The sequence below is a fragment of the Perca flavescens genome, chromosome 3, assembly GCF_004354835.1.
Source record: "Perca flavescens isolate YP-PL-M2 chromosome 3, PFLA_1.0, whole genome shotgun sequence".
NCBI lineage: Eukaryota > Metazoa > Chordata > Actinopteri > Perciformes > Percidae > Perca > Perca flavescens.
Genome location: NC_041333.1, coordinates 27,462,912 through 27,487,526, shown reverse-complemented (window position 1 = coordinate 27,487,526; position 24,615 = coordinate 27,462,912). Strand labels below are relative to the sequence as shown.

The following is a 24,615-nucleotide window of genomic DNA, read 5'->3' as shown; positions in this document are numbered from 1 at the left end:
AGGAAGAGTAATTCCAGTTTAAATGTTGTCATTAGCGCAGAACATATCTATGAGCTTGTTTCTTTTGTCTGCCTTTTGGCTGCAGTGCTCCGCATGGCACTGCTCAGGTCTGTACAGCTGCACTGCAGAGGCTTTTCAGTCTCAAGTAATTGAGCTCAGACGCTGTGAGCCATGTAGAGTGACTGCGTTTGTATATCAGGGGTTACTTTAACAACTTGCCTGATGACGGAGAGGAATGATAGATGACAGGAAGGGATCTGTTTTATCCCTCTGAACTGACAGTTTGCTCTCCTCTATCCACCACAATCCCATGTAGTAGATTGTTAAAGATCGATGTTTTGCATTGAGCTCTTGTTTTCAAGCCTGTACTGTATATTCTCCTCTCCACATTCAGCTCTTTTTTTCTTCCCTCACAACTCTGTGCCCACTCTCCTCTCCCTCTCTCACTGCATCCTCTGCTCCTTTCCCTTTCTCCCAACCTTGTTTCTCTCCATCTCCTCATCTGCCCCCCCCCCCCTTCTCTCATCCTCTCCCTTCCCACTCTCTCCTCCTGACTGCCTGCGTCAGCCTGCTCCTGCCAGCGAGTGAACGCTGCTACTGGAGCTGCTGTACCCTGCAGAGAGCTGTGTGTGTGTGTGTGTGTGTGTGTGTGTGTGTTTTTAAATGTATGAGTGTACGCAGATGGGAAAGCAACTGAGTCAGGGAGAGCTGCCTCGCATCTCTACTCTGTTACCACCATCCTTCACTCTCCCTCCTCTCCACCTCCGCTGCCATGGAGCTCCAGCAGGCTGAATCACAACAGCATCTACAGAAAGGGCTGAGGTAATACTGTGTGTGTGTGTGTGTGTGTGTGTGTGTGTGTGTGTGTGTGTGTGTGTGTGTTAGAGGGCTTTTGTTCTGTAATTGAGTGCACACATCTGCAAATGCCTGCATGCAGCCTTACAAAGTGCAGCATCGGATCTACTGTGTAATGTGTATAGCCCCTTGTTTGGATTGTCAGTGCCATCCCAGCATCTTCAACCTGGGGGCAAAGAGCCACATCTTCCATCATGTGTGTTAAAAAGAAGGTTCTTGGTCGTCTCCATATGTATAGTGGGATTATGAGTGTTTCCTTGATGGCTCAGTTCCTGCTTTCGTCAGGTGCGCACACATATCACATGACCCAGATTGCAAGCAAGCACTAGACATGACTCGTTCCTCGCACACTGCGTGCATGTGCACAGTCAACCTCGATCCAAGCAGGCCTGTGAATGTTTTGTATTGTTATGATGGGCTAAGTCTGCAAATCTAAGCTAACCAGGCAGTGAATTATTGAAGAGTACGCGTCATGTGACAAGTCTTGTGTGCTGTGTTTTTTGTCTTTAATGCATTGCATTGAAAGTTTCAATTCAGTATCTCTGTCTGCCTCTTTAGGCTTGCTTCACAATCCCCTCCAAACAAGAATCTAGATGTGTCTTAAAGGGGTAATTCACCAGAAACCAAAAAACTTTGTCCTCATGTACCCCCAATGGAATTTAGCCATGTAGAGTTGTCCACACATGTACACACTGTATGTAACTATGTCCACATTTCTCCTCAAAGCAGGTAGATGTGTATGCGTGTGCTGTGCTCCATTGGGCCAGTATGGAGTGTGTGTGTCTGAGAAGGTGGGCATCAGGCTCTGCTGTCATCTTCCTTCACACACTGGCCTTATCTTGGACAGGTAAGGCACACTACAACTATAACCTATATGACCCGTTCCTTTTGCTTAATTAGAATTCAAACAAAAATGACCCCAAGGTTAATGCACTGCACCTATTTTAATGACAATGTTGTTAATAATGTAGGTCATAAAGCTTCAAACAGTTAGCTTGGCTCTGTCCTGGATTCTCTCCTTGGTTTTTGTATGGATTAAACAAATGAAATATAAGGTGTTAATTAGTGAACTTTGGATGTGTTCGTATAAAGATTTAGTTCATTTAGATAGAGCCATGCTAGCTGATTTGCCCCTGCTCCCAGTCTCTGGGCTAAGCTAACTGCTTCAACTTTATAGTTAAAAAAAAAGTATTTGACCACTGGAAAAAATGGTTCATACATTCATAAAGCTGGGCTGTCTTTGCAGTAACAAGGCACAGATATTTTTGAAATTGGTGCTACATCACCAGAAAAAATAGAGAAAAGGGGCTGTGGTATTCCCTATTCACTTTTAGAAAACCTACAACAACCAAAATGTTTATTTTCGGCCTCTGTGAAATAAGCTGCAGCACGGCGACTTCACTTCTTCCATCAGTGTACCAGCACCTATGGGCATCACATATGAAAAACTGGGCTGGCATTCTCAATCAGTGACATCACTAATTGAGGAATTTCAAACAGGAACAACATGTGGGCGAGGTGTTTCACACAGTTGAGAAAAATTGCTGACTGTGGGAGAGAAAGCTTAATTTAGATGAAATGTGGTTTTTTTGTACTTTATACATCTATTATATACACAAACTATATACTATACTACTATATACTATAAACTATATAAACACAATGTAAGATGGAAAAAATCCCCAAAAAGCATAATAGTGGCTCTTTAAAACATTGTTAATTTGCAACTACTACCCACATTGTAATGATACAAAGCTGGTTGAAAATCAGCAAAGTAATATCAATAATTTCATGTAACTCTGCAAGAAAAGTATATTTCCCAAATTCCTTAAATATTATAATATTTGTGTGAGGTGAAAGGTTACGTATAAAGTCATACACATATAGAAATACATTTTTGCCAGGCTAGGTAAAAGTTGTTTTAACTTTTGTTAAATGTTCTATTATAGCCACATCAACACTAATCCTTTACTTGTAGGTGCAATTGAGCCCGCTCCCAAAATTGATGGACAGCACCGGGCGGCTTTGACACTGCAGGAGAACATGACGCACTGGTTCAACTGCCAATCAGACGGCTGGGATCCCCGTGCCCCTCCCTTGCTAACATGGTACCTGAATGGGGAGCAGCAGAGAGAGCCACCGCCCAACCATGGGCGCCTGGTGATGACGTCGCAGGAAGGCTCTGAGGTCGTGAGACCGGGGACCAATCACAACAGCACCTTCTCGCTGCGGGCCAGGAAGTGGGACAGGGAGCTGGTGTGTGTCGCATCAAACCCCAGGACAGGAGAGAGCTACAATGCCACGGTCACACTCAATATCCAGTGTGAGTCTGTGTGAAATATTTCAGGACTGTAAGTGGACCCAGCTATTTTCTGTTTATACAGGGAATAAAGTTATTCCTCCTCTCCGTCTCCCAGTTCAGCCAGAGATCCTCAGGCTGAACGCCCACTACAGTGAAACCTCAGACCCTGGCCTCTCCCTGGTCCTATTTGCCTTGGTACGGTCCAACCCGCCTGCCACCATTACCTTTGTGGACCAGTCTGGCCAGCTGGTGGCCAACACCTCAGACTTCCTCATCCTGGACTCGCGAAGCTACCCCTGGCTGACCAATCACACGCTGAAGGTCACGCTCGGTAGCCTATCAGGGAACATCTCGCTGAACGTCAGCAACAGTGTGGGAACGGTGCAGAACAACCTCACACTGGCAGGTCAGTGATGGCAAATGGGAGAGAAACTGAGAACTCTTATGCTGAGCTCACTGTGTCCTAGCTAGCTTCATCTTTACCATACAGATGTGAGAGTAGTATTAATCATCTTGTCTAACTTTCGAAGCAAATAAGCATAATTCCCAAATGTTGAACTATTCCTTTAACTCCCTCTCCAGAGTTCCTGCAGTCTCGTGTGGAGGTACCTATGCTGGGAATAGTGACTGGGGGAGCCATGGCCTTCATGGCCCTCCTTGTCCTCAGTCTGATTGTTCTCTGCCTCATGCAAAAAAACAAGAGCAAGTCCTTTGGTAAGACCAGAGTGTGTCTGTGTGTGAAGCAGGCAAGTCAGCTAAAAAATGTGTGACTCTAGCTTTGTGGTATATAACACTAATTCAGCAGGATAATACATCTCCTTGTATGATGTTACAGATGAGCCAGTGGAGATTCTGATGACCAAGAAAAGGTAAATAAATGAATCAGACTTCTGTCAGTGAAATCAGAATGGAGAGCAGGTAAAGCTGGCCAACAGGATGGGTTGAAATCCAGTTTTTTTACAACCAAGTGGTGATAAGTGATGAAAGCATCCACTGTAATTGTAATTGATATCAGATATGTGGCTTCTGTAAGGAAAACTTTGAAATAAGTGCAGGTCTGATCCTGTTAATTGGTAAAATTAAAGTTGTAAGACTGACTAATGGAAGAACAATGATTTTGTTCTGTCTCTCATTCTCTACAAGTAATAGATTTATCTAAGATGTTAATTTGCAACTTCATATTAACTGTCCATGGAGGCTAATTTAAAGGAATTCATTTTTTTCATTCACTTTTTTGGCTTCGAGTCAGAGGAGAAGATCGACACCACTAATGTCTGTACAGTAAGTATGGAGCTACAGCCAGTGGCCGGTTAGCTTAGCTTAGCATAAACACTGGAAACAGGGGGAAATAGCTAGCTTGTCTGTGTCCAAAGGTAACAAAATCCCCCCACCCTGAAGGAAGTGTGACTGCGCCAGGTCAAGAAATTATCTGGCACATGAACCCCGTAAAACCAACAACTTCATTTCATTGTACAATCCTGTATTGTGTAATGACAATAATAAATCCTTGAATCCTTTTTGTACGGATTAAACAAACAAGATATAAAGTGTTACGTAGCAAGCTTTAGAGGAGCTGCTAAGTGGATTTGGTTACCATTGGACAATGCCAGGCTAGCTGTTTCCCCCTGTTACCAGTCTTTGTGCTAAGTTAACAAGCTGCTAGCAGTAGCTTCATATCAACATTCAGCAAGAAAGTGAAAAAGCAAATTTCCCCAAACTGTTGGATTGTTCCTTTTAAAGTGTCACATATTCAGTCATGACGCTGCGGAGCGGAGGAGGGTCTGGCTAGTCCACGCAGCATTCCGGGATGGGAGAAAAACGTGCTCTGGTTTATTGGCATTTCTTTAAAGCAACATTATGTAACTTTTCCTGCTTTGGTCCCCCTACAGGTTGTCTCATTGGAACTACAGCTCGTGCTAAAAGTTACATAGTGTTGCTTTAAACCAATCACAATCGTCATGGGCGGCGCTAAGCTTTGCACAGAGCCGCTGTAAAATAGTCCTGCGAGAGAAAGCTCAGATTGGACAGATAGTCTAGCTAGCTGTCTGGATTTACCCTGCAGAGATTTGAGGAGCAGTTAACCATAAACACAAAGAAAGCGTAAGGAAACGGACATCGGCGAAAATACATGCATCCGACGGAATTTCCTGCGGCAGCGGAGCAATCCCAGAAGTGGAACGTCATGGATATAGACTACATTACACATAATCCGCCTGTCACTGTTGAGAACGGAAACTTATTTGAGGGTTAAGGCTTTTATGTTAGGTAAGATATCCCCAATCTGCTTTTATAATCACTACAACTACCTCCCTTTTATTGACACTACACTGGCACTGTATCACACACTTATCTAATAGTTTCCATCTCAGCATCATTAGTGGCTTGAAAGGAAAACACTGATGAAAGCATTTTTGTGCTCTTATGAATATTTGATGTCCATCCAAGTTGATATCTCTCCTCCATATTTCCTTCACAGCAGCTCAGCCAATCTAAAGACCGATAAGACCTCCATCCCCAGAGAGAACATGTCTCTGCCTTCCAACATGCAGCTCAACGACCTCAACACTTTGAGAAAAGGTACGAATTTATGGAGCTTAAAAAGACCCTCACCTCATACACAGATAAGTGGAGCTTTAGGGGCGACAGACATTGGCCTAGTACAGTATATATTAAGATACACTTCAGTATCTGCACAAGTAGTATATGAAATAGATATAGGCTGTATCATATGTGACACTGACAATTTAGAAGTACGTTTTTTTTTAGCCATAAATACATTTAGTGAACTTGCAAACTCATGAGATGGTACAGTATGCTAGTTTTGCTGAGTCATAATAATGGGTCACAAGATGGCAAAAGTCGGGAGATAAGCTCAATTAAAAGTCAGTCAAAAAACATCACTCAATACAAATATTTTAGTTCTTTCAACAATCAATGATCAATGCTAAAGGTTGGCAAAATGGAGCCTTTTACAATAGGATGCCTTGCATGCTGAACTATAGAGAGAACAACAGAAGTTTTGGTGTAAAATGCAATAAATTGCTGCCCAAGTTTCTTATGAGCAAGCAAGTTATTACTTCCATATTTCCTACAGGTCTTAAACACAGCATAAAATGGCTGTTTACAGCAACTGACAGTGGGTCCCAGACTCTCAGGGGCCCCAATTCACTGTGCTTCAGTAGTTTAGGAGCTAATGTTTTAGCTCCCTGGCGTCCTAATGGGTTAATCCAGTCACGCTTGTAAAAAAAATCCAGAAAAGCATAACAAAACATAAACAGATGTCCTTAACATTAGTTATTTGTAGTTATTTATGAGTCCTCACTAAAATAATATGATAATGCAGTTAAAAAATAAACTTGTAAAAAACTTGTATAAACTCGTTTGTTTTATTGTCTCAAAAGAACAGAGGAACTTCAAAATATATTAAAGTTCTGATTAATAAAATGTATAAAAATACAAACTTAAGATATGAAACTTAAAGTCCTTTGAACAAAAAGACAATAACAAAAAGACATCAAACAGTGTTGCCAACAGGGACGTTGTAAAGTGCCCTCTGGTGGACAAACTATGCAATGCCAACACTCATAACATGGTCGAAGGGTGTTTCTTACGTTTTTATTTTATTTTTTAAATATTCAATTATCAGAATAATTTGTCATTTGTATATAATATTATAAATGATTCTGATGAATGAATATTTAAAAAAAAAAAATAATAATTATCGGCCATTATAAATGCCGATATTGATAGTTTGGAAAATGCCTAATATCGGCTGATAATATCGGCCCGCCAATATATCGGTCGGGCTCTAATGCAGAGTAACATCCCAGACACAACAGATATATAGAGACCTCAGAAGTTGTCCTGCATGGCAATGATAAATCTGATTGACATCAAATGGGATTCAATGTCAAAACGATGCACTCCAAATACATACAAGTCCAAACACTATCGTCTTATTCTAAAAATAACAATGATGGTATCACATGGATGTGAGGAAAGATACATATGGTTTCACTAGGGGCTGGGTAAATGCCTCATGAACAGCTTTTACTTAACCTAAATAGTTAAACATTTTGAGAAACATGCTTATTTACTTTCTTGCCCAGAGTTAGCTGAGAAGATAGATACTACTCTCTGACATTAGATCTGTATCAATCTTCTCATCTTACCAGCAGCAAGAAAGATTAAGTGTATTTCCCAAGAACTGTGCCTGCAAACTAATCCATATACATTTCTTTTGCATTCTGCTGTGTATCCATTCTTTTTGCTTCACATCTTGTAGCCCGAGAAGCCGCCCAGCAGAGCATTGTGGGAGAGAAGAAAGAGGAGGAGGAGGAGGAGGAAGATCTGTCTTTAGCCTATGCTGCCAGAGGTCAGGCAAATACACTCCGATACTGTTGATTTTTGCTTGTAATTCTTGTTTATACTTTATATTCAGTGTGGAGGAACAGCAGTTTTGTGTTTTCTCTAAATGCTTCTTCCCCCGTGCCCCCCCCCCTCTTCCTCCCTCATGATTCCCAGGTTTTGCCAGATATCCGATGGTGGGCTACATCTATAAGGTGAACAGCACAAGCAGTGAGGAGATATGGCTCTGACTGACCTCAAAGTTACACACACACACACACACACACACACACACACACACACACACACACACACACACACACACACACACACACAGACTGTACGTGCATGTGTAGCTATACTTCCAATGGTGCAGCTGTCTAAAAGAAGACCCAGAGCAACTGCCATTCAGTCATTGAACCAATCATCAGTCACCTTTAAGCTGGACCAGTATGACTAGGAACCAGTAACTAGCTCTGTCTATCTGGGCCTCATACAGTACATACACACTCTGTTTCTCAAGTTCATAAATGAACTTGAATTTCTTGTTCACAAAACAAAACTGTCGATGTTTTTTGTCTCTCTGAATCAAGTGCTCTGGTCTATACACCCCAGGTGTGATGTCTCAACAATGCAATGCAATGAACGCTACATAAAAATGCTCATATTCTGTATGTTTCGACATGATTTCCACCTGTAACCACATGCTCATGATGTCCTCCTCCCTGTTGCATTACTGGAATGCATTAATTGTTCTATACTAACACCAGAATGTCCAAGATAATCTAATGTATGTGCAATTTTACATTTTGACCAATAATATTCAAATAAGATGGTACATATTTAAAGAGTATGTATTTGTATATGGACATGTACTGTATATTTGTATGCATATGTATATGTGTATAAAAGAGGACATCTAATAAAGATAATAGCGAAATTGTATGAAGTAAATGCTGGGCTTGCTGTGGGTTTTCAGGCGCTCACCAGGGGGCGCTCTAAGATACTTTATATGATGGAAAAAATGGAGGATAGTCATGAGCGTCATGTGTGTTTTTGAGTGTGTTGTGTGGTGGTGAAAGCATTGCTGCATTTGGTGAAGAACAAATTTGATACTCTGCTTCTTCTTTTTTTACAATAGCAGGTGCAGGAGACAAATAATGCAAGTTTGACTGTGTGTGTGTGTGTGTGTGTGTGTGTGTGTGTGTGTGTGTGTGTGTGTGTGTGTGTGTGTGTCTGTCTGTGTGTGTGTGTGCGTGCGCGTGCCAGGTGTTAGCTCTAGGTCACAGGTTCTTGTGGCTTTTCTTCAGACAGGAAGCAGAGTTATGTTGTGGGAGCATCTCTTTGCTTTCTCTCTCTGCTGCTTCTCTGCTGCTTCTGTGCCGAACAGGGAATGTATTCTGCTACACGCAGCGGGACAAACACTCACAACAAGCAGGGAATTCAAATATTAATGTGAACACACATGGTTGTGTTCATGTCGTTGTTTTACCAGCTGGAGCTGCTGCTCTACGCATCGCACACAAAACAATCAAAGAGCAAGTAGCGTTCAGAGTTAATCAGTCATTTCAGTTAATATACGGCTGGTAGTGACTTTATTTTCATTGTCAATGTGAAGATTTTCCTTCACAGATTGCTGTGCATGTCTTGGAAAATGTGGAAGCTGCTTTGACGAAATGAGTTATGGCATAAGGGTTAAATGTACAGTAAAATCTATCACAAGTTTCCACAATGGTGTCACATTCTAAATCCCTGAACATGCATAACACTAATATAAAGTCAGTTCAGTGTTCAGTGGTTGATAGAGAATTAATTAACAATTCATTGCAGTTCTCCTGGTGCCAATGTAGTAAATATTACAGACCAGGTTCATTTAAATCCACTGACAGTTACATCCTGACATCATCAGCGGAAAAAATAATGAGATCCTTTACTTGACTAAAACTAGCTGTAAACATACTCCATTACCAAATAAAAGTCCTGCAGTACTTCAGTACAAGTAGATATTAACATAGAAGAAAAAATGGCTCAATTCTGTTGATTGCTATTGCTTGTGAAATAATGTAGTTATGTAGCACTTCATTTTTGCAGTTAGTCAATTTGGTTTTAATTATCTTTATTAGCGTTTGCATATCTAAACGAAAGCATTGTGATGAAACATTTTGTATATAAAATCTTAATTGAATATTAACTATTAGTAACAAGAGCTGTCAAACAAATGTATTGGAGTAAACAGTCCAATATTTCCCTCTGAATTCTGGTGGAGAAGAAGATTAAAGCGGCATGAAATGGAAATACTCCAGCAAAGAACACTTCAGTACTTAGATACTGTATATTCCACCCGTGTCATTTGCTGGAAGTTACAGAGACACAGAGTCCCCCAGATGTAGAAATCAACAAAGCCTGCTGGGACGGAAAATAAACCAATCACACTCACTTCCTTCTCACACACACACACACACACACACACACACACACACACACACACACACAGCAACACTTCAACTGACGGAGACGGGATGCTTTGACAACAGGGACACGGCAGCTCTTTACTTCAAGGTCAGTACTTTTCAAATTTCCTGTAGATATCATATTGTATTTTTAATTAATCTCAGATTGTGTTGTGCACCAGTGTATGCTTTGATATGGACCAAATATTACAGTTCATTATAGTAAAATCATCTAAACCCAAAATCTGAAATCTAATTATAGATTAATACTAGCCTACTGTCTCGCAATATCAATTTAAAAAAATGTTTTTGTCCATCGTCAGTTATCTGTTATAATAGGTTGAATAAAATGGTTGACAGGGAGCAGAAAATGGCGCCCTTCCTGTTTTCTGTTGCATGTTCTCTCTGAAATATCTCCTTCTGTCATCAGCAGAACTCAGAGGAGCAAACACATGATGAAATGCCAGTTAGTTTTGCCAGCCTGTTTGCTGCTGCTTTGGACACTGACAGGTAGGTTTTGTTTTAATGACATGAAATCAAAATGAGGAGAAACTGTGTTCAAACATCTTACGTCAGTTGGGTTTTTCAGAAAAAATAACATTTTATTATTTTAGCAAATTGTTCGCCAATTTATTAAAGTAAATGGGTTTATGTTTTGTTCCTTCATCAGCATCTGTCCGTTGTCAAGGTAAGACGACTGCTTTAACAGTTTTATTGAGTTGCATAATAGCAACTAGCAAGATGCCTGAACATATGTTTAAATCTCTCTTTTTTTTCCTCACAGATCAGAAGATTGAAGTGAGAGAGGTCTCTGGTGGAATTAAGTTGACTTGTAAGGACAAAAATATTTCAGATATTAACAACAAGCCCATCGACGGAACTTTGGAATACAATGATGTGAACACAGGGGAGTACAGATGTGGCGGCACTGAAGTTAAGATCTATGTGAAATTTCGGAGTAAGTTCTGCAGCAAGACTTTTTTTGTTAGTTTTATGTGTACTTTTATTTTATTACTTGTATTTGTACTGTATCAAACACATTTTTTTTTTTTTTTTATAGTAATCATGCTTACAAAATGTCAGATTCTCAAGCCACCGGTGTGTGTGTGTGTGTGTGTGTGTGTGTGTGTGTGTGTGTGTGTGTGTGTGTGTGTGTGTGTGTGTGTCCAGCCTGTGACAACTGCATAGAGCTTGACGTGCCTTCAATAGTGGGAATAGTCATTGGAAACGTGGCAGCTACGATTGTGATAGGAGTGGCTGTCTATCTCACTGCATCTCAGAACCGGACCGGCTCTCACAAGAAAAGTAATATCTATCTATCTATCTATCTATCTATCTATCTATCTATCTATCTATCTATCTATCTATCTATCTATCTATCTATCTATCTATCATTCATCCCTTAGTAAAAGTAGCAATAACACATACAAAAAAAACAAGAAAAAGTCAGGCATTCACAATTTATTAACTAAAACAAATCAAAATGTGTTTGTAACTTAACCCCGTTTGTTGATTTGCTATATTGATATTATCAATACATCTATCCTCAGGCTCTGATAGACAGCCAAATGTTCCACGTGAACCAAGCAGCAGAGCTCCCAATCCGCATTACGAGGTAAGCTGAAATGTGAAGGCATATCAATTTCCATTATGCAATTATCCCATTTAAAAAAAATAATTAAATACCCCACTGTTCCATCCTCAGGCTCTGAAACCTCGTCCGAAAGACATGTATGGTGTGCTTAACAGAAAATAAAAAGCGATCTGGCCTGGGACGTAAACCCCCCAACCCCCGCAGCTGACAACATACTCTCTATGTTTTCCTTTGCTACTCCAACATCTTCAGGCGGGACAAAGTCTGGTATCTGGGATGGGTGTCGCTCCTAGCCTAATGTAATTTGCGCTGTATGAAACTGTTTTTGCTTTTTTCTTATCATTTAGCTTCACCATGCCTGTAAGACAATACTCTTACGTAAAGGACCACTCACATAATGAGTAATTGTTAACCTTCTGTATGTTATAGTTCAGTGTTTATCAAGTCTTTGTTCTTGTTTTGGTAGTATTTTATTCAATGTAGTATTTTCATTCATTATCTATGTTTTTTCTCTTTCTGTGCAGTAAGTAGGGCTACAGCCACCTCATATCATGACTTATAAATCAAGTGTTTATTTTCATTTCATGTATCATTGTTATGATGCAAAATAAAGAACTGAGGAAAAGAAACGTGTGCTGTCTTGTTATGCTGGTAACTATCACCAGTGTTGGAAAGTAACTTAATCAAGAACTGTACTTAGATAAAGTTTTGAGGTACTTACTTGCTACTTCTGGTATATTGTGCTTTTTAATGTTATATATATTTTGTTTTAACAACAATGATTAGTAGTTTACTTACTTTTCAGATTACGATTTTACTTAAGATTTTAAAATATATGATAATCTTATAAAAAAATAACACACTGTTTAAGATTAAACCAATGGCTCCCACCTTGTTTGGTTTGTGATCCCTTATAAAAAGCAGTGTCTACTTGGAGCCCCACAACAGAGATATTTCCCCTCTAAAACCACTCAGATGGTTTCTTTTAAATAATTGTTTGAGGCTTAAAGAGGTCTAATATCCAATATTTAACAAATAAATAAGAAAAGAAAAAAATGTAAACATTGTTTTTAAACAAGCTGTATATTACAATTAGTTAAAAGTAGCTCCACCTCGACCAGTTCTAACAATAAAATGCTGCTTACACTTTAATGCATCAATATTAATCTGATAGCCTAATTTAATATATAATAATATATCAGTCACAGGGGCCAATTTTTCTGCATATGGCTTTATACTTATACTCACAGTACCTACACACATACCAGTTATAGAAGTTTTTTGAGTGCCGCTATGGCAGAGGGAACAAAACTCCCCCTGCCATAACATACTGTTTTCAGGCAGGGGCCGGGATCTACGGCCAGAGGGATGCAGTGTAAAGGCTGTTTTATGCTTTTGCGTCAACTCCACGCCGTAGCTACGCCATCGCTCCTACAGCGTGGTGACCCTTTTGGAGTTCTGCGTCGGGGTTGCTTTGCATCACGGTACATTTCACCGCCATAACACTAGGGTGTGTGTGTGTAGTGTTGGGGAGTAACGGAATACACGTACCAGCGTTACCTATTCAGAATACAAATTATGAGTAACTGTATTCTGTTACAGTTACAATTTAAATAGTTGGTATTTAGAATACAGTTAGATTGTTGAAATTAATGGATTACATGACGATACATCTCTATTTCACCAGTTTATTCACTCTCTGAATAAATAAAGGCAACTCCATGCTTTTCCCAGAAGCCCCAATATGAAAATGAAAAATTGTGTTATTTGTGTGATCACTGTAGAGGTAGAGCCGGAACTGGCACAACAGAGCCAGGGCAGGAATGTGTTTCTATCTTGGAAATTCAAACCACATTTCACATTAAACAAAGAACAGGGAGAACAAAATATGATCGTGCAGTGCAACCTCTGCTTGCCAGCAACCAACCTCCTTTAGGGTGTCCAAATTACTCCACCTCCAACCTGAAGAAGCATCTTAAAGTAAGTTGTTTTTTTTTAATTAGCAAAGGGTAGTCGTCCGCTGTAATTTTACTAGTCATCTTCCTATTTTATAGTTGACGTGCGACTTTAAATTCTCCTACGTGCTGATTTACTAGCCCCAGAGCTGTTGAAAGACTGACTAGCCCCATAGTATGCAGGTCGGGACTACAAATACAAAAATCTATCTGCTTGTTCAGCCAGTTGGAACAGAAGAAAACACCAGAATAGGCCTGTTTAGTAACCTGTATGTGATGTCCGCTTTCCAACACTTATAAAATGTAATTCAATGTGGAAGTAATCCAAGTATTCAGAATACGTTACTCAGATTGAATGGAATACGTTACAAATTACATTTTTTGGGCATGTATTCTGTATTTTGTAACGGTATACGTTTTAAAAGTATCCTTCCCAACACTGTGTGTGGCGGTGTCGCCTGTGTCTGTGTCGCTTGCGTACCACTGAAACGGTACTCAGAATGGCAAACCCCATAGACCGTTGTGCTAAAATATTAATCCTATTTGTTTGGCCTTTTCTTGCTTAGATTTTATAAAAAGTATCGAGAAATAGACACAGCAAAATCCACTGACCTAGTTACTGTAACCAGAAAATAAGTCTGAGGTTATTTCCGAGGTGTCTGCCAGCCAGTTTATGTTATGTTACTGCTTGCTGGCGAAGTGCTAATTTCAAAACGTTACTGACATATAGACACTTTATAAACGGATAACCCCGTCATTGTAACCAAAATATGTCTGAGTTTATTTGCAAAGCTTATGTCAGTGAACTAGCATGTTGCTACTCCCCACAGTAGGCCGCTTGAAACACCGACTATCAACACACAGGACGAGTTGACCAATCACAGTCCTTGCGGTCTGTTACAAATTTTTGGAGGGGCACGTCGAGCTACGGCAGAGGGCTCAGAGGGGGGTTCGCGGTGACACAGAGGGGTCTGCGGGGGTACGCCGTTGATTCGACGCAGAAGCATCAAACAGCCTTTAAGAATGGGCTGAGGATGTGCTATGATGTGAGCTCTGCGTGTGATGGCTGTGCTGTTGAGGTCTGAGAGATTAGGGGCTGGGAGGCGTGTTATGATTTTATAGCAAAAGTCATTACATGTATTTACATTCAAGAGTTACCTCACTATTTAGTAGTTTTCATTTTCAGTGTCGGAGTCTGCCATTTCCGCCCTGGATTCTAACATGCATTCGTCCAGTGTTACTGATTGTAACATTATCTCATTGATGTCAGCCTCACTGTTTACTGTTCACTCACCTACAGCTGTATCAGAGCTGCATTAAGTTACCTGTAGTTTCAAACCGACCTCTAACTACCTGTAACTACAGGTGTTGCCAAATAAAGAAGTACATTTTAGGTACAATACTGTACTTTTATTAGGGGTCCAAGCCCGAGGGGGCATGGGAACCGCGTAATGCAAAGCATCGCGGTTCACAGCTCCAACGGTGCGTGGAACCCTATTGTTTTTCTAAGGATTATTATTATTATTTTCATTTAGGGTGTTTAGTTATAGTGGAGTATTTTTACATTGTTGTATTTGTAGTTTTACTAAATGTTCTGAAAATGTCCTCCATCACTTGCTATTGCTGCTGTATTTCATTACCATCTTTTAAGGTTGATAATGTTTCAGAGGTCCATTTCAGTCTGCTGCGCCTAAGATATGAATAGGTGAAAATATAGAGAGACAGCAAGAGATAGAAAGTATTACACAACAAGGGTGAAGAGGAAAGCAGAGTTGAAGATGGCAGAGACAGAAAGGTTAAAATAGTAACAAAGAAGAGGAGGACAGACTATCTGAGAAGAAGAGGAAGAGACCCCCTCCCCCCCACCCCCTCATGTCAGATAATCCTATAGTTTAAATTCTTTGATCACTGCTCAGATTTCTTTACTTTCTTCTTGGCGTTGCTGTGACAAAGCTACAAACTGCTGTTTTCTACCCGAGGAAGAGGGTAGAGATCAAACAACGAAAGTTAGACAGCTCCACTCACATACACAACCCTGATCAACCCACGCACACGCACACGCACACGCACACGCACACGCACACGCACACACTAAACCAACGTCTCAATGCATGGGCACACATTTTTACACACTCACACACATGTTAATGTACGTTCGTGCACAGCTGTTCGCTCATGCAAGCACATACACTTGTTGAGCAAAATGTAGGTCTGTGTGGGAACGGTTTGACTCGGCTTAAGACAGTCAGATAGAGGAGAACATTGTATACAACCCCCCCGTCCCCACGTCCCCCCTTTTCCTCTACCTTTTTGTTTCTCTCTCACACATACAGCTGATGTTAGATGAAGATAACTGAGCAGTAAGTGTGGGTGTGTTTCCACTAAACACTACACCTTGGAGCTGCATTAAGTATGCTAGAATTATTAATCATTAGTAGAAGAATAAATATTACATCATGTTGCTCACTTTCATTTCCATCAGTACAGCTGTGCTCAGTCACTGCTGGGAAAAACACATTTGTACAGACAGAAGGGCAAAACTTGACACAACATTTCCATTGTGCGCCCTATGGGTATAAAGTATGTTTATGCATTGAGACAAGTTTCAGAGATATATGTTTCCAAAGACAGCATGTCATGTTACTGACACCAAGAGAGGCTCTATAGTGATGAAAACACATTGATGGTGATTGTGTGCATGTGGGTGTGCTACGGATATATGGGCTGCGGTTCATGAATCGCATACAGTTATATTTGAAGAACCATCTCAGTTTTGTTTCCGGCCATGAACAAAGAAGAAACAGAACACTGCTGACTGTGGTTTATTCATCAGTGACACATGTGTGTGTCCATTGCAGTAACAAGGAGATTTACACAACAGATTAGATCGGAAAAGCAGACAAGAAAACGCAGTAAGCGACTTGATGTGATGAGCAAAATGAGTTTGTGCAGAAATGTTTTACATGTCTGACAACATAACAGAAACATATATGTACAGAAAACATGTATTTTCTCTATTTGACACGACAATGTGATTTTTTTAATCTATGACACTATTGTAAATTAGACTCTCGACCAACGCTGAATATATCAGAGTCAGTACACTAAAAAAACACATACTGCATAGACTCAGTAAACCTGTACAATCTAATGAAATCCAGCAGCTCTGCCATAAATTCTATCTTAACGACGCTGATAATATTACATTTTTGGGACGTTGAAAATGTGTTAAGTCAATTATGTTTATTAGTGAGGTCCTAGGTTAAATTCTAGTTAATGAATCTCTCTATTTACATACATGAGAAGGGAAGGATATTAGAAACACCTCTGAATATAATGCAGCCCAGTATAACAGCACTTTTAACTATGATCTCAATGCTTCATCATATCATTTAAGGCCAACACCAGTTGACAATATCAAAAGAATATTCTCTGTACATTATGTATATTAAGCAAAAGTACCCTGAGGTTGGGAAATACTCATGTACGGCAACACACAGAACCAACAGACCTGCTTATCAGAATTATCCACTATATACACTGTCAACAGTTTTCATGTGGACTATTTCTTTGGAAGACAGTAAGAAAGTAGTCATTAAGTAGTTTTTTAATGTATTTTTAATCTTTAAATACTGCGAGGATCCCAAATGAAATACCATTCAGCTCTGTTGTACCACGGTGGTGGCACCATACCTGGACAACTTAAACCTGAACTACATTGCCTGGCTATGTAATACAAGGCTTAAGTGAGAAAATTTGTTTTTTTTGCCATTTGGGTCAAGCGACCCTCGAAATCCAAGAGAGCAAAAGCCAATGTATGCATGCAACTGGGAGCATGACTGATGTTCGTGTATGTTTTTTATGAATGTCGCCTTCGCATGAGCAGCCTTTTAACCAGTGACCCAGAGCAGACAGATGACTTGACTTTATCCCGTCCTGTTCACGACATCATAAGCCCCATTATTGCGAGTGTGAGGATTCAGTGGCTGCCAAAAAAAACAACATAAACAACATTAGGTCCATCATAGAGTCATATAATTCCATACATTTGGGAAATGTCAGTCACAGTCACACTGGCTTCCAGGGACATTTGTAAACTTTGTCAGGAAGTTTTTAAAATGATATTGAGTATATTAACTTAGAAAATGAAATTGTTTGTTTTAGTTTTAGCTTCTTTTTTTTAGTTAGATGAGAAGATTTTTTAATTTTATGATGGGTTAAAAAATGTAGGTACCCATACAACTAAACTGCATTCTCAATTATGTGTTGAGTTCCTGGATTACTTTTGTTTCAACATGTCTTCGTACAGTACCAGCGTATGTTTTGAACAGCTGCAGTTTTTTTTGGGCTTTTCCGCCTTTAATTTTTGATAGGACAACTAGGTGAGAAAGGGGAAAGAGAGGGGTAAGACATGCAGGAAATTTGTCACAGGTCAGATTTGAACCCTGGACCTTTGCGTCGAGGCATAAACCTCTCAGTATATGTGCGCCTGCTCTACCACTGAGTCAACCCGGGCACACAGCTGCAGTTTTAAACACATGGTTCACGTTGTTTATTAAAACAAAACTACTTTGTTAGGTTTAGGAAAAGATCATACTTTTGGGTTAAAATGAGAAGGCTATGTTTGTTACGTAGCTTAAGTTATGAACATATGTTAAGTACTGTACGTTAGGCTATGTGACGTAAATTACAGTAAGTACGTTAGGTAAGTACCTTACGTAAAATAAGTCAATGTTGACGTTTTACACAGTACATGAACAACAGAGTCCTGGGTGAAAGTCCCATATTTGTTTTACTCATCCTTCAACCCCAACCCCCAACCCTACGCAGACTTTGAACGCAGACTTGTAGAAACGTATTTATGATATGTCAAAAATAAACTAATCTGGGACAAAATATATGCCCCTTGCATAATTAAGAATGCAGTTTATTTGTATGGCGACATGATTTTGGGAAGACAGGTCTGTCTCATCAAACTCTCAGTGAGAAAGAATATGAATGTATTTCTCAAAATAACTATTCCTTTAAGTTTTGAAAAATGAATAGACAAAAAATCATCCTGTCTAACCTCAACTAATTTTATTTTTCCATGATGTTTTTGCATCAACACTGGAATCAGTGTCTCATTCATTCTCATTTTTCAAAATAAAACCAAAAAGCAAAAAATTACTTCTTTTCTCAATAATCGTTTCAAAAACCCAAAATGTAAACCTTTGAAATCCAATGCTCCCTCAAGTGTAATGTCATATTATTGATACTTCAGTGATGCTTACTGTCGGCGTCTTCTGACAGTCATTTCCGACCATTGGAAATCTCTGCGTTTTGCCATCGTCAAAAAGTTGCATAATATGAAAGAATAATCCTCCAGTCCTGGACAATGATGTTACTTTTTCTTTTTTTATTAGTTTGTTTTGCGTGCTATACCTGATAGTGTCCTAGTACAGATTACTTCCGGGACACGCAATTTGTGTCAGTTGAAAATATCAAAATTCAATGAAACTCTTGTCATCAGTTTTTTTCCATTTCAGAACAAAATCGGAAATTGGAAAAACGAGTCAGTATCTGTTGTTTTTTAAACGAGTATTGAGAAAACAAGTCATTTTTTGCTTTTTGGTTTTATTTTGAAAAACGATTGACACACAGATTATGTTTGACGATTTACAATTTCTGGTTGAAACATGATTACCAATTACTGCTGCGCTTATTTTAACTAGACATGGAAAAGAAAATGCATGCAATGCAATAAAATGCATCTGAAAATTAAGTGCACAATACCTACCTCATAGTCAGGTTGTGGGGGAGGTGGACCCGTGTGGTGGCCTGCTGGACGAGCAGGAGCTAAAAGATAATGACAGAGAGATGAGTGATATTTCCAATCACTTGTGCTATCAGACTTTACTTAAAACAAACGATTTGTGGTTGATTGTGCATGCAGCTAAATGATGCGTTGCCTTACCAGTAAAGTGAGTCCCTACTCAGGCAGTCTAACAGAATAGGTCTACTTAAAAATAACTGAAATAGGACTTGCAAAAGCTGCATCAGCTGCATAAGTATACTAGATGTAGAATTCTATTTTCCAATTGCTGATAGGTCTCACAGAAAAATCAACATGTATCAAAACTAAAAGATGAATGAAAAGTGCATTGTTCCAAGGGACATAGGTAGACTTTTACTCAACTAAGACATGTAAAGTAGTTAACCTCTGTGTTCTTTGTGAACTGCTTGAGTGCATACCTTTGGAAGCTTGACTAGGTCCAGCTGAGTATTTCTTCTTGGTGTACCTGTAAATGACCATCATCACAAATGCTGTCCCCAACACGTCCACAACAATGGCCAGCCCAACCACAAACGAGTCCAGCTCAAAGCAGTTTTCACACGCTAGAGGACAAAAAACCGCAGTAAACAAGTGAAAGCTCAGTAAGGATAACTAACACAGATAAAACATTGTGATAAATCATGCTTTTTTTTTTACTCACCCTTCCCCTTCACGAAGAAATAATATGTCTTTTTTGGATCATTGTATTCACAGCGGTATTCGCCTTTGGAATTGCCGTTATAAACTTCTGTGTATGTCTGTCCAACATGAATTTGATCTTCTTTCCTGTACCATGTCCCATTTTCAGGACAGGTCATTGTGAAATGTTCTCTCCAGAATGTTACTCCTCCTGTAATAGGACAGATATTAAGTTAACCTCAGTGAACTGGCTTTAGTTTGTCATTTCATCAGGACCACTCTTCCTCATTACTTTTCAGGGAGAAACAAGCATGATCAGACAGCTGAGGTGGGTTTCCAAGACTCAACTCACTTCAGACTCAAATGATGTTTTTTTTTCTTGTGTTACTGTGCATTACATCATGCTAATGTCTTATATACACATAGATTGAAATATTTCCAATAAGTAACAAAAATACAACTAGTGATTAAAGTAAAATGTATCCAAAGTTATATACTTTTCAGGCAACTACACTACAAATAAGTAGTAGACTACCAATTACACTACTGATAAATCATAATGAAAGAAGAACACAGTACAGTGGGGTGAAACAAACAAAAATGAATACATCACTTTTTAACATAGCAGCTAGAGCAATTAAAGCACAGAAATGAAATGAAATAAATTGGAAAAGTTGCTCTTAAATGTCCTTCTTGTCAGAATGTGTGTTATCATTATTCCAAACCAATATATTGAAAGTTTATGACTTGAAAAATATTATGTAAAATAAAATAAATGAAATGAAATACGGATATTTACCTTCAGCAGCCTTCACAGTAGCTATGAACAGGAGGAGGACGGCGAGCGTGGCCCGAACACCCATGCTGTTCATTTTCTTAAGACAAACTCTGTTTTTTGTTTGTTGTTTCTTGAGCGTTTTACTCTATAGATCAGGTTTGTCTATTCACTACAAGATATTAAAAACCACTACGCTGCCTGTTCAATAAGACTAACAGATTAAAAGAAGTAGACGTGGTGGTTCTCCCTCTGACTCGCTCTCTCTCTAGCACACACACACACACACACACACACACACACACACGCCCCACAGGAAGCATTTTTTGAAGATGATCTCACGGTTAAACCTCAAACTGAGTAAATATGGTGCATAGAAATACTCCTTTATGTGAGTCCTGATTGATTTTTTTTGCTAGAAACTCAAAATGCATTACACATAGTGCTTTGTATCTGTGCAATCAAGCTGGACTTGACTTTATGATTTGATTCAGCAATAATTCGTATGGCTCATGTTTGTAGTGTTGAGGTAAAACTGCATTTGTACATGTTTTATATGCATTTCCCTTAATACATCTTAACAGTAGTCTACAGTAGGTGATACGAATCAAGAACTGAGTGTTACTGTAAATAATATATAATACACTCTGATGTCAAGGCTGTTAAGCTTTGTACAGTAGAACAACTCATTTTGATAATTTAACTTTTGCATGAATAGTAGGCTATTGAATGTGTAGGCTATTTAAAATGTTTATTTGAAAGTGGTACCAGATGCTGATTGATCATTTTACTGCTTATTTTTCAGTTCATCATGAACTTATATGTTTGCAAGTTATAAAGCTGACATGTAGCAGTCATATGTAAAAAGGTCAAAAACGAGATGCCCATAAACGTGGCCGATCTGATCCGTTGTCTAGGTTGACTATTGAGATTCTACATTGATTATACACCTTTGTGAAGTCAACATAACATTAAATGCACTTGTCATTTCACAGTTACACATTCTAACTCAGTGACATTTAACTTCCAGCTTTAAAAAAACACGTCAGCCATAAAAGTTGAGAACTAAATACCAGCCTGTTTGATCTTTTACTGACAGGCTTCAGCCTAAACTACAAAGGTAGTGTACATCAGAGTGCAACTCTGCCCCCAAGTGGTTCAAACCGGTAATCAGTCAGTTCACTGGGTTATCATTTATTTAATTGGTAAAAGGAATTTCTATTTAACCATGTTGTTTTTCTGACAAACTCATTTTATTTAATTGACTTGCTTGTTTTTGACAATTAAAGTCAAATCAATTATGAATACAATTTGACCCGGGAGGTCTCAACATAGATTACACATAAAATGTCAAAACCATACCATATCCCACAATATGAAGTCATAATATGTCATATCATAAAGAGGCATAAGTGCCTTAAATGTTTCATTAAGGAGACCGAGGATGGTTGTCACGCTTTTTACTCTTGTTTAATTTGCTCATCAAAAAAACATCTTTCAATAGTTATTCCTACATTGAATGAAAGCTTAATATATTGCCTTGAAATTTGTATCCCTTTTATTGTCACAACCTATTGTAACAAGAAGTAATTAACCATCAAAGACTCTCTGACACATTGTGACAACCAACCCCATCGCGGGGTTGGTTGTCCCTATTGTTATGAATGAGGTCTCAGTAAAACATGTTTTTTAATATATGACCACCAAAACAGTTTTGAAAAGGATACCCCATCTATAATAGTACTCATCAATGCCCCTTGTGTTTACCATGCATTTGAACCAGGTAATTATTTGTTTAAATTATTCTCTGTAATGAGAAGTAAAATAAAGGAATTTTAAAACAAAAAGCAAAAGAATTGTAATAAGTGCTTCAAGTGAGAGTTTGAAAACTTGTCTGTTAGTGGCAAAGGACAAACAATTACAGGTTCAAAGGCCTTGAAACAGGTTTAATATCCTGTGTGTCTGCCGATGCTATGTACCTGTAACCCCGTCAAGGAAAGAGTTAACAGAAACATAGTGTTGGCCAATCGGAGGTGGTTGTCGGATCTGTCAGAGGGAGAGCAGCTGTGTGGTTGTAAAGTTTAATGTTTCCCCAGAGAAAAAGAAATTGGTAATTTCATAGTGAAGATTAGAACCCAAATTGAAACGTAAGCAACTAAAATTGCTGAATGTTAGAACATTGTGTTAAATTGGATGTTTACTGTAACTTATAAAGTGTCAGGTTTAGTTCCATCATAGTGTTAATAGTGTCAAAAAACATAAAATGACATTGTTCAGTAGCTAGCTCAGAGATTATCGGCTAATAATATTGCTGATTTAGCAGGGGGTTAACACTTTTGCAAAGCACCAGGGGTGATTCTAGGATCTGACCTTTGGGGGTGCTCAGCCCCTAATGAAAAGTTGATAGCAGTTAAGCTAGGGGGGTTTGGGGGCATGCTCCCGTAAGATTTCTTTTTTTTAAACCCTTAAATCATGACTTCTTGTGAGTTTTGGGGAAAGAAATAGACAGATTGAGATATGCAATTATGACAAACTATCAACAGATTCAAGGCATCTGCTGTGAAAAAAGATGGAAACTACAAAGCATGATTATTGCAGCACACATACCCGGGGGACTGAGTGCCCAGGGCCCTCATGTGAGGAGGGCCCAAAAATATGCTAGAATTCATAGCTTTGGCTGCAGGAGGGGCCCATAGAAAATGCCTCTCACAGGGCCCAGAATTTGGAGCTACACCCCTGCACATACCTTGAATGGTAAAATAAGCCTTAACATATTTTTAGACAAGATTATTCATGTTTTTTTCTGCTGTTGATTTTCAACTTTTTCATCTAATCTAATAATGCCTCTGAACCAGATGGGGAAAACACAACATCTCTTTTTCTTAAGAGCCTAGTCCTCCATGAAATTCATATGTAAATATAATGTGAATGGAATGTTTTAAGTGTTTTTGCCCGTATAATATATGTCCACTTTCTCACCTGGTTCTTCCAGGTCCCTCTCTTTGTCCACTCTGTCTCCATCCTTCTCTCTCTCTCCCCATCCTCCTCTCTCCCTCTATCTCCTTCCCTCCGTCCTATCACTGACAATCACATACAAAACATTTTGTAATCAACTAGAAAATAATCTTCAAATAAAAGAGAAAATAAAACACAGTAGTCCTACCATATACATGTCTTATAGGCTACCTAGCCATTTTCTCACCTTGTTCATCTTGCTCTCTCTGCCCTTCTCCCTCTCTATTCTCCTCGCTCCTTTGTGCTGTCAACCAGAAGGCAAATGTAATCAACTAATCAATAGAGAATGCATTGTGTAGGCTACCAAAGTAGAGCTGATGAAGGTCCTGCTACTCCCGAAAACATGTCTTTTCACTTTTTTCTTTTATTTGAGCCGCTTGGGTAACTTTTTTTCATTTTGGTGTTTAGACCATTGACATAACAGAAAGGTTTAGACCGTTTAGACTTGTCTTTCTCCGTCTCTGTGTACTTCCCATTTCTCCTGTCACCGTTTATCTTTGGCGGCGCACTGTGGGACGGACTAGTCCATTTCATTGTGAAAGTAGGGGGTGCTGACCTCTCTCAGCAAGCAGGGCGCCTGCAGCTGCTGGGGGCGCTGATCTGCCAATTCCCCACACAGCGAAATGATAGAAAACAGAAAAACGCTTCGCGGCACAGAGGATTATTTATATATTTTTTTAAGTTAAGTGGCTGCCCGGTTCGCCCATGCCAAAAACCGCCACTACTTTGAGCACTAAACGATCTCACATTATCACAATAAGGACTTTATTTTCAGGGGTGCTTCAGCCTAGCGCCACCTATGCAAGGCACTGTATCTGTGTCATATTCTCATTAGGGGCTGAGCCCCCCCTACAGGTCTGATCCTAGA

General features: G+C 39.3%; 3 protein-coding genes across 6 annotated transcripts; 2 read left to right on the top strand and 1 right to left on the bottom strand.

Moving 5' to 3' along the window:
- Positions 1-558: 558 nt before the first annotated feature.
- tmem25 (transmembrane protein 25) lies at positions 559-8,412 on the top strand. Of its 2 annotated transcripts, XM_028574209.1 has the most exons (10): positions 559-822; positions 1,414-1,463; positions 1,582-1,702; positions 2,834-3,178; positions 3,273-3,563; positions 3,740-3,871; positions 3,993-4,026; positions 5,634-5,734; positions 7,443-7,532; positions 7,682-8,412. In XM_028574209.1, exons 2-10 carry the CDS (start codon positions 1,449-1,451, stop codon positions 7,753-7,755), a joined length of 1,203 nt encoding a protein of 400 aa, XP_028430010.1. In that variant the 5' UTR covers positions 559-822; positions 1,414-1,448; the 3' UTR covers positions 7,756-8,412. The 2 variants fall into 2 exon arrangements, with proteins under 2 accessions (XP_028430010.1, XP_028430011.1); XM_028574210.1 differs by lacking the exon at positions 1,414-1,463.
- A 1,567-nt stretch (positions 8,413-9,979) lies between these two features.
- LOC114553198 (T-cell surface glycoprotein CD3 epsilon chain) lies at positions 9,980-12,168 on the top strand. 2 transcript variants are annotated; one of them, XM_028574394.1, is made up of 7 exons: positions 9,980-10,063; positions 10,388-10,464; positions 10,625-10,642; positions 10,739-10,912; positions 11,125-11,259; positions 11,505-11,569; positions 11,660-12,168. In XM_028574394.1, exons 2-7 carry the CDS (start codon positions 10,407-10,409, stop codon positions 11,708-11,710), a joined length of 501 nt encoding a protein of 166 aa, XP_028430195.1. In that variant the 5' UTR covers positions 9,980-10,063; positions 10,388-10,406; the 3' UTR covers positions 11,711-12,168. The 2 variants fall into 2 exon arrangements, with proteins under 2 accessions (XP_028430195.1, XP_028430196.1); XM_028574395.1 differs by having other exon boundaries at positions 9,988-10,063; positions 10,385-10,464.
- Positions 12,169-16,309: 4,141 nt separating this feature from the next.
- LOC114552596 (T-cell surface glycoprotein CD3 epsilon chain) lies at positions 16,310-22,805 on the bottom strand. Of its 2 annotated transcripts, XM_028573522.1 has the most exons (6): positions 22,460-22,805; positions 20,757-20,821; positions 19,980-20,168; positions 19,738-19,881; positions 19,283-19,341; positions 16,310-17,489 (listed from the first exon to the last, which is right to left on the bottom strand). In XM_028573522.1, the coding sequence occupies exons 1-6, from the start codon at positions 22,462-22,464 to the stop codon at positions 17,430-17,432; spliced, it is 522 nt and encodes a 173-aa protein (XP_028429323.1). In that variant the 5' UTR covers positions 22,465-22,805; the 3' UTR covers positions 16,310-17,429. The 2 variants fall into 2 exon arrangements, with proteins under 2 accessions (XP_028429323.1, XP_028429322.1); XM_028573521.1 differs by lacking the exon at positions 22,460-22,805 and having other exon boundaries at positions 20,757-22,449.
- Between the last annotated feature and the right edge of the window lie 1,810 nt (positions 22,806-24,615).

What these genes read in the sequence shown, in the direction of transcription:
- LOC114552596 (XM_028573521.1), bottom strand. Translation starts at nt 20,829, where the DNA reads ATGAACAGCATGGGTGTTCGGGCCACGCTCGCCGTCCTCCTCCTGTTC. An exon ending in TACTGTGAAGGCTGCTGAAG is followed by an intron (nt 20,169 to 20,756) that starts GTAAATATCCGT and finishes GTCCTATTACAG; the next exon opens with GAGGAGTAACATTCTGGAGA. An exon ending in TTTCTTCGTGAAGGGGAAGG is followed by an intron (nt 19,882 to 19,979) that starts GTGAGTAAAAAA and finishes TTTGTCCTCTAG; the next exon opens with CGTGTGAAAACTGCTTTGAG.
- LOC114553198 (XM_028574394.1), top strand. Translation starts at nt 10,407, where the DNA reads ATGATGAAATGCCAGTTAGTTTTGCCAGCCTGTTTGCTGCTGCTTTGG. An exon ending in GACCGGCTCTCACAAGAAAA is followed by an intron (nt 11,260 to 11,504) that starts GTAATATCTATC and finishes ATCTATCCTCAG; the next exon opens with GCTCTGATAGACAGCCAAAT. An exon ending in CTCCCAATCCGCATTACGAG is followed by an intron (nt 11,570 to 11,659) that starts GTAAGCTGAAAT and finishes TTCCATCCTCAG; the next exon opens with GCTCTGAAACCTCGTCCGAA.
- tmem25 (XM_028574209.1), top strand. An exon ending in GGTCACACTCAATATCCAGT is followed by an intron (nt 3,179 to 3,272) that starts GTGAGTCTGTGT and finishes TCCGTCTCCCAG; the next exon opens with TTCAGCCAGAGATCCTCAGG. An exon ending in ATTCTGATGACCAAGAAAAG is followed by an intron (nt 4,027 to 5,633) that starts GTAAATAAATGA and finishes TTTCCTTCACAG; the next exon opens with CAGCTCAGCCAATCTAAAGA.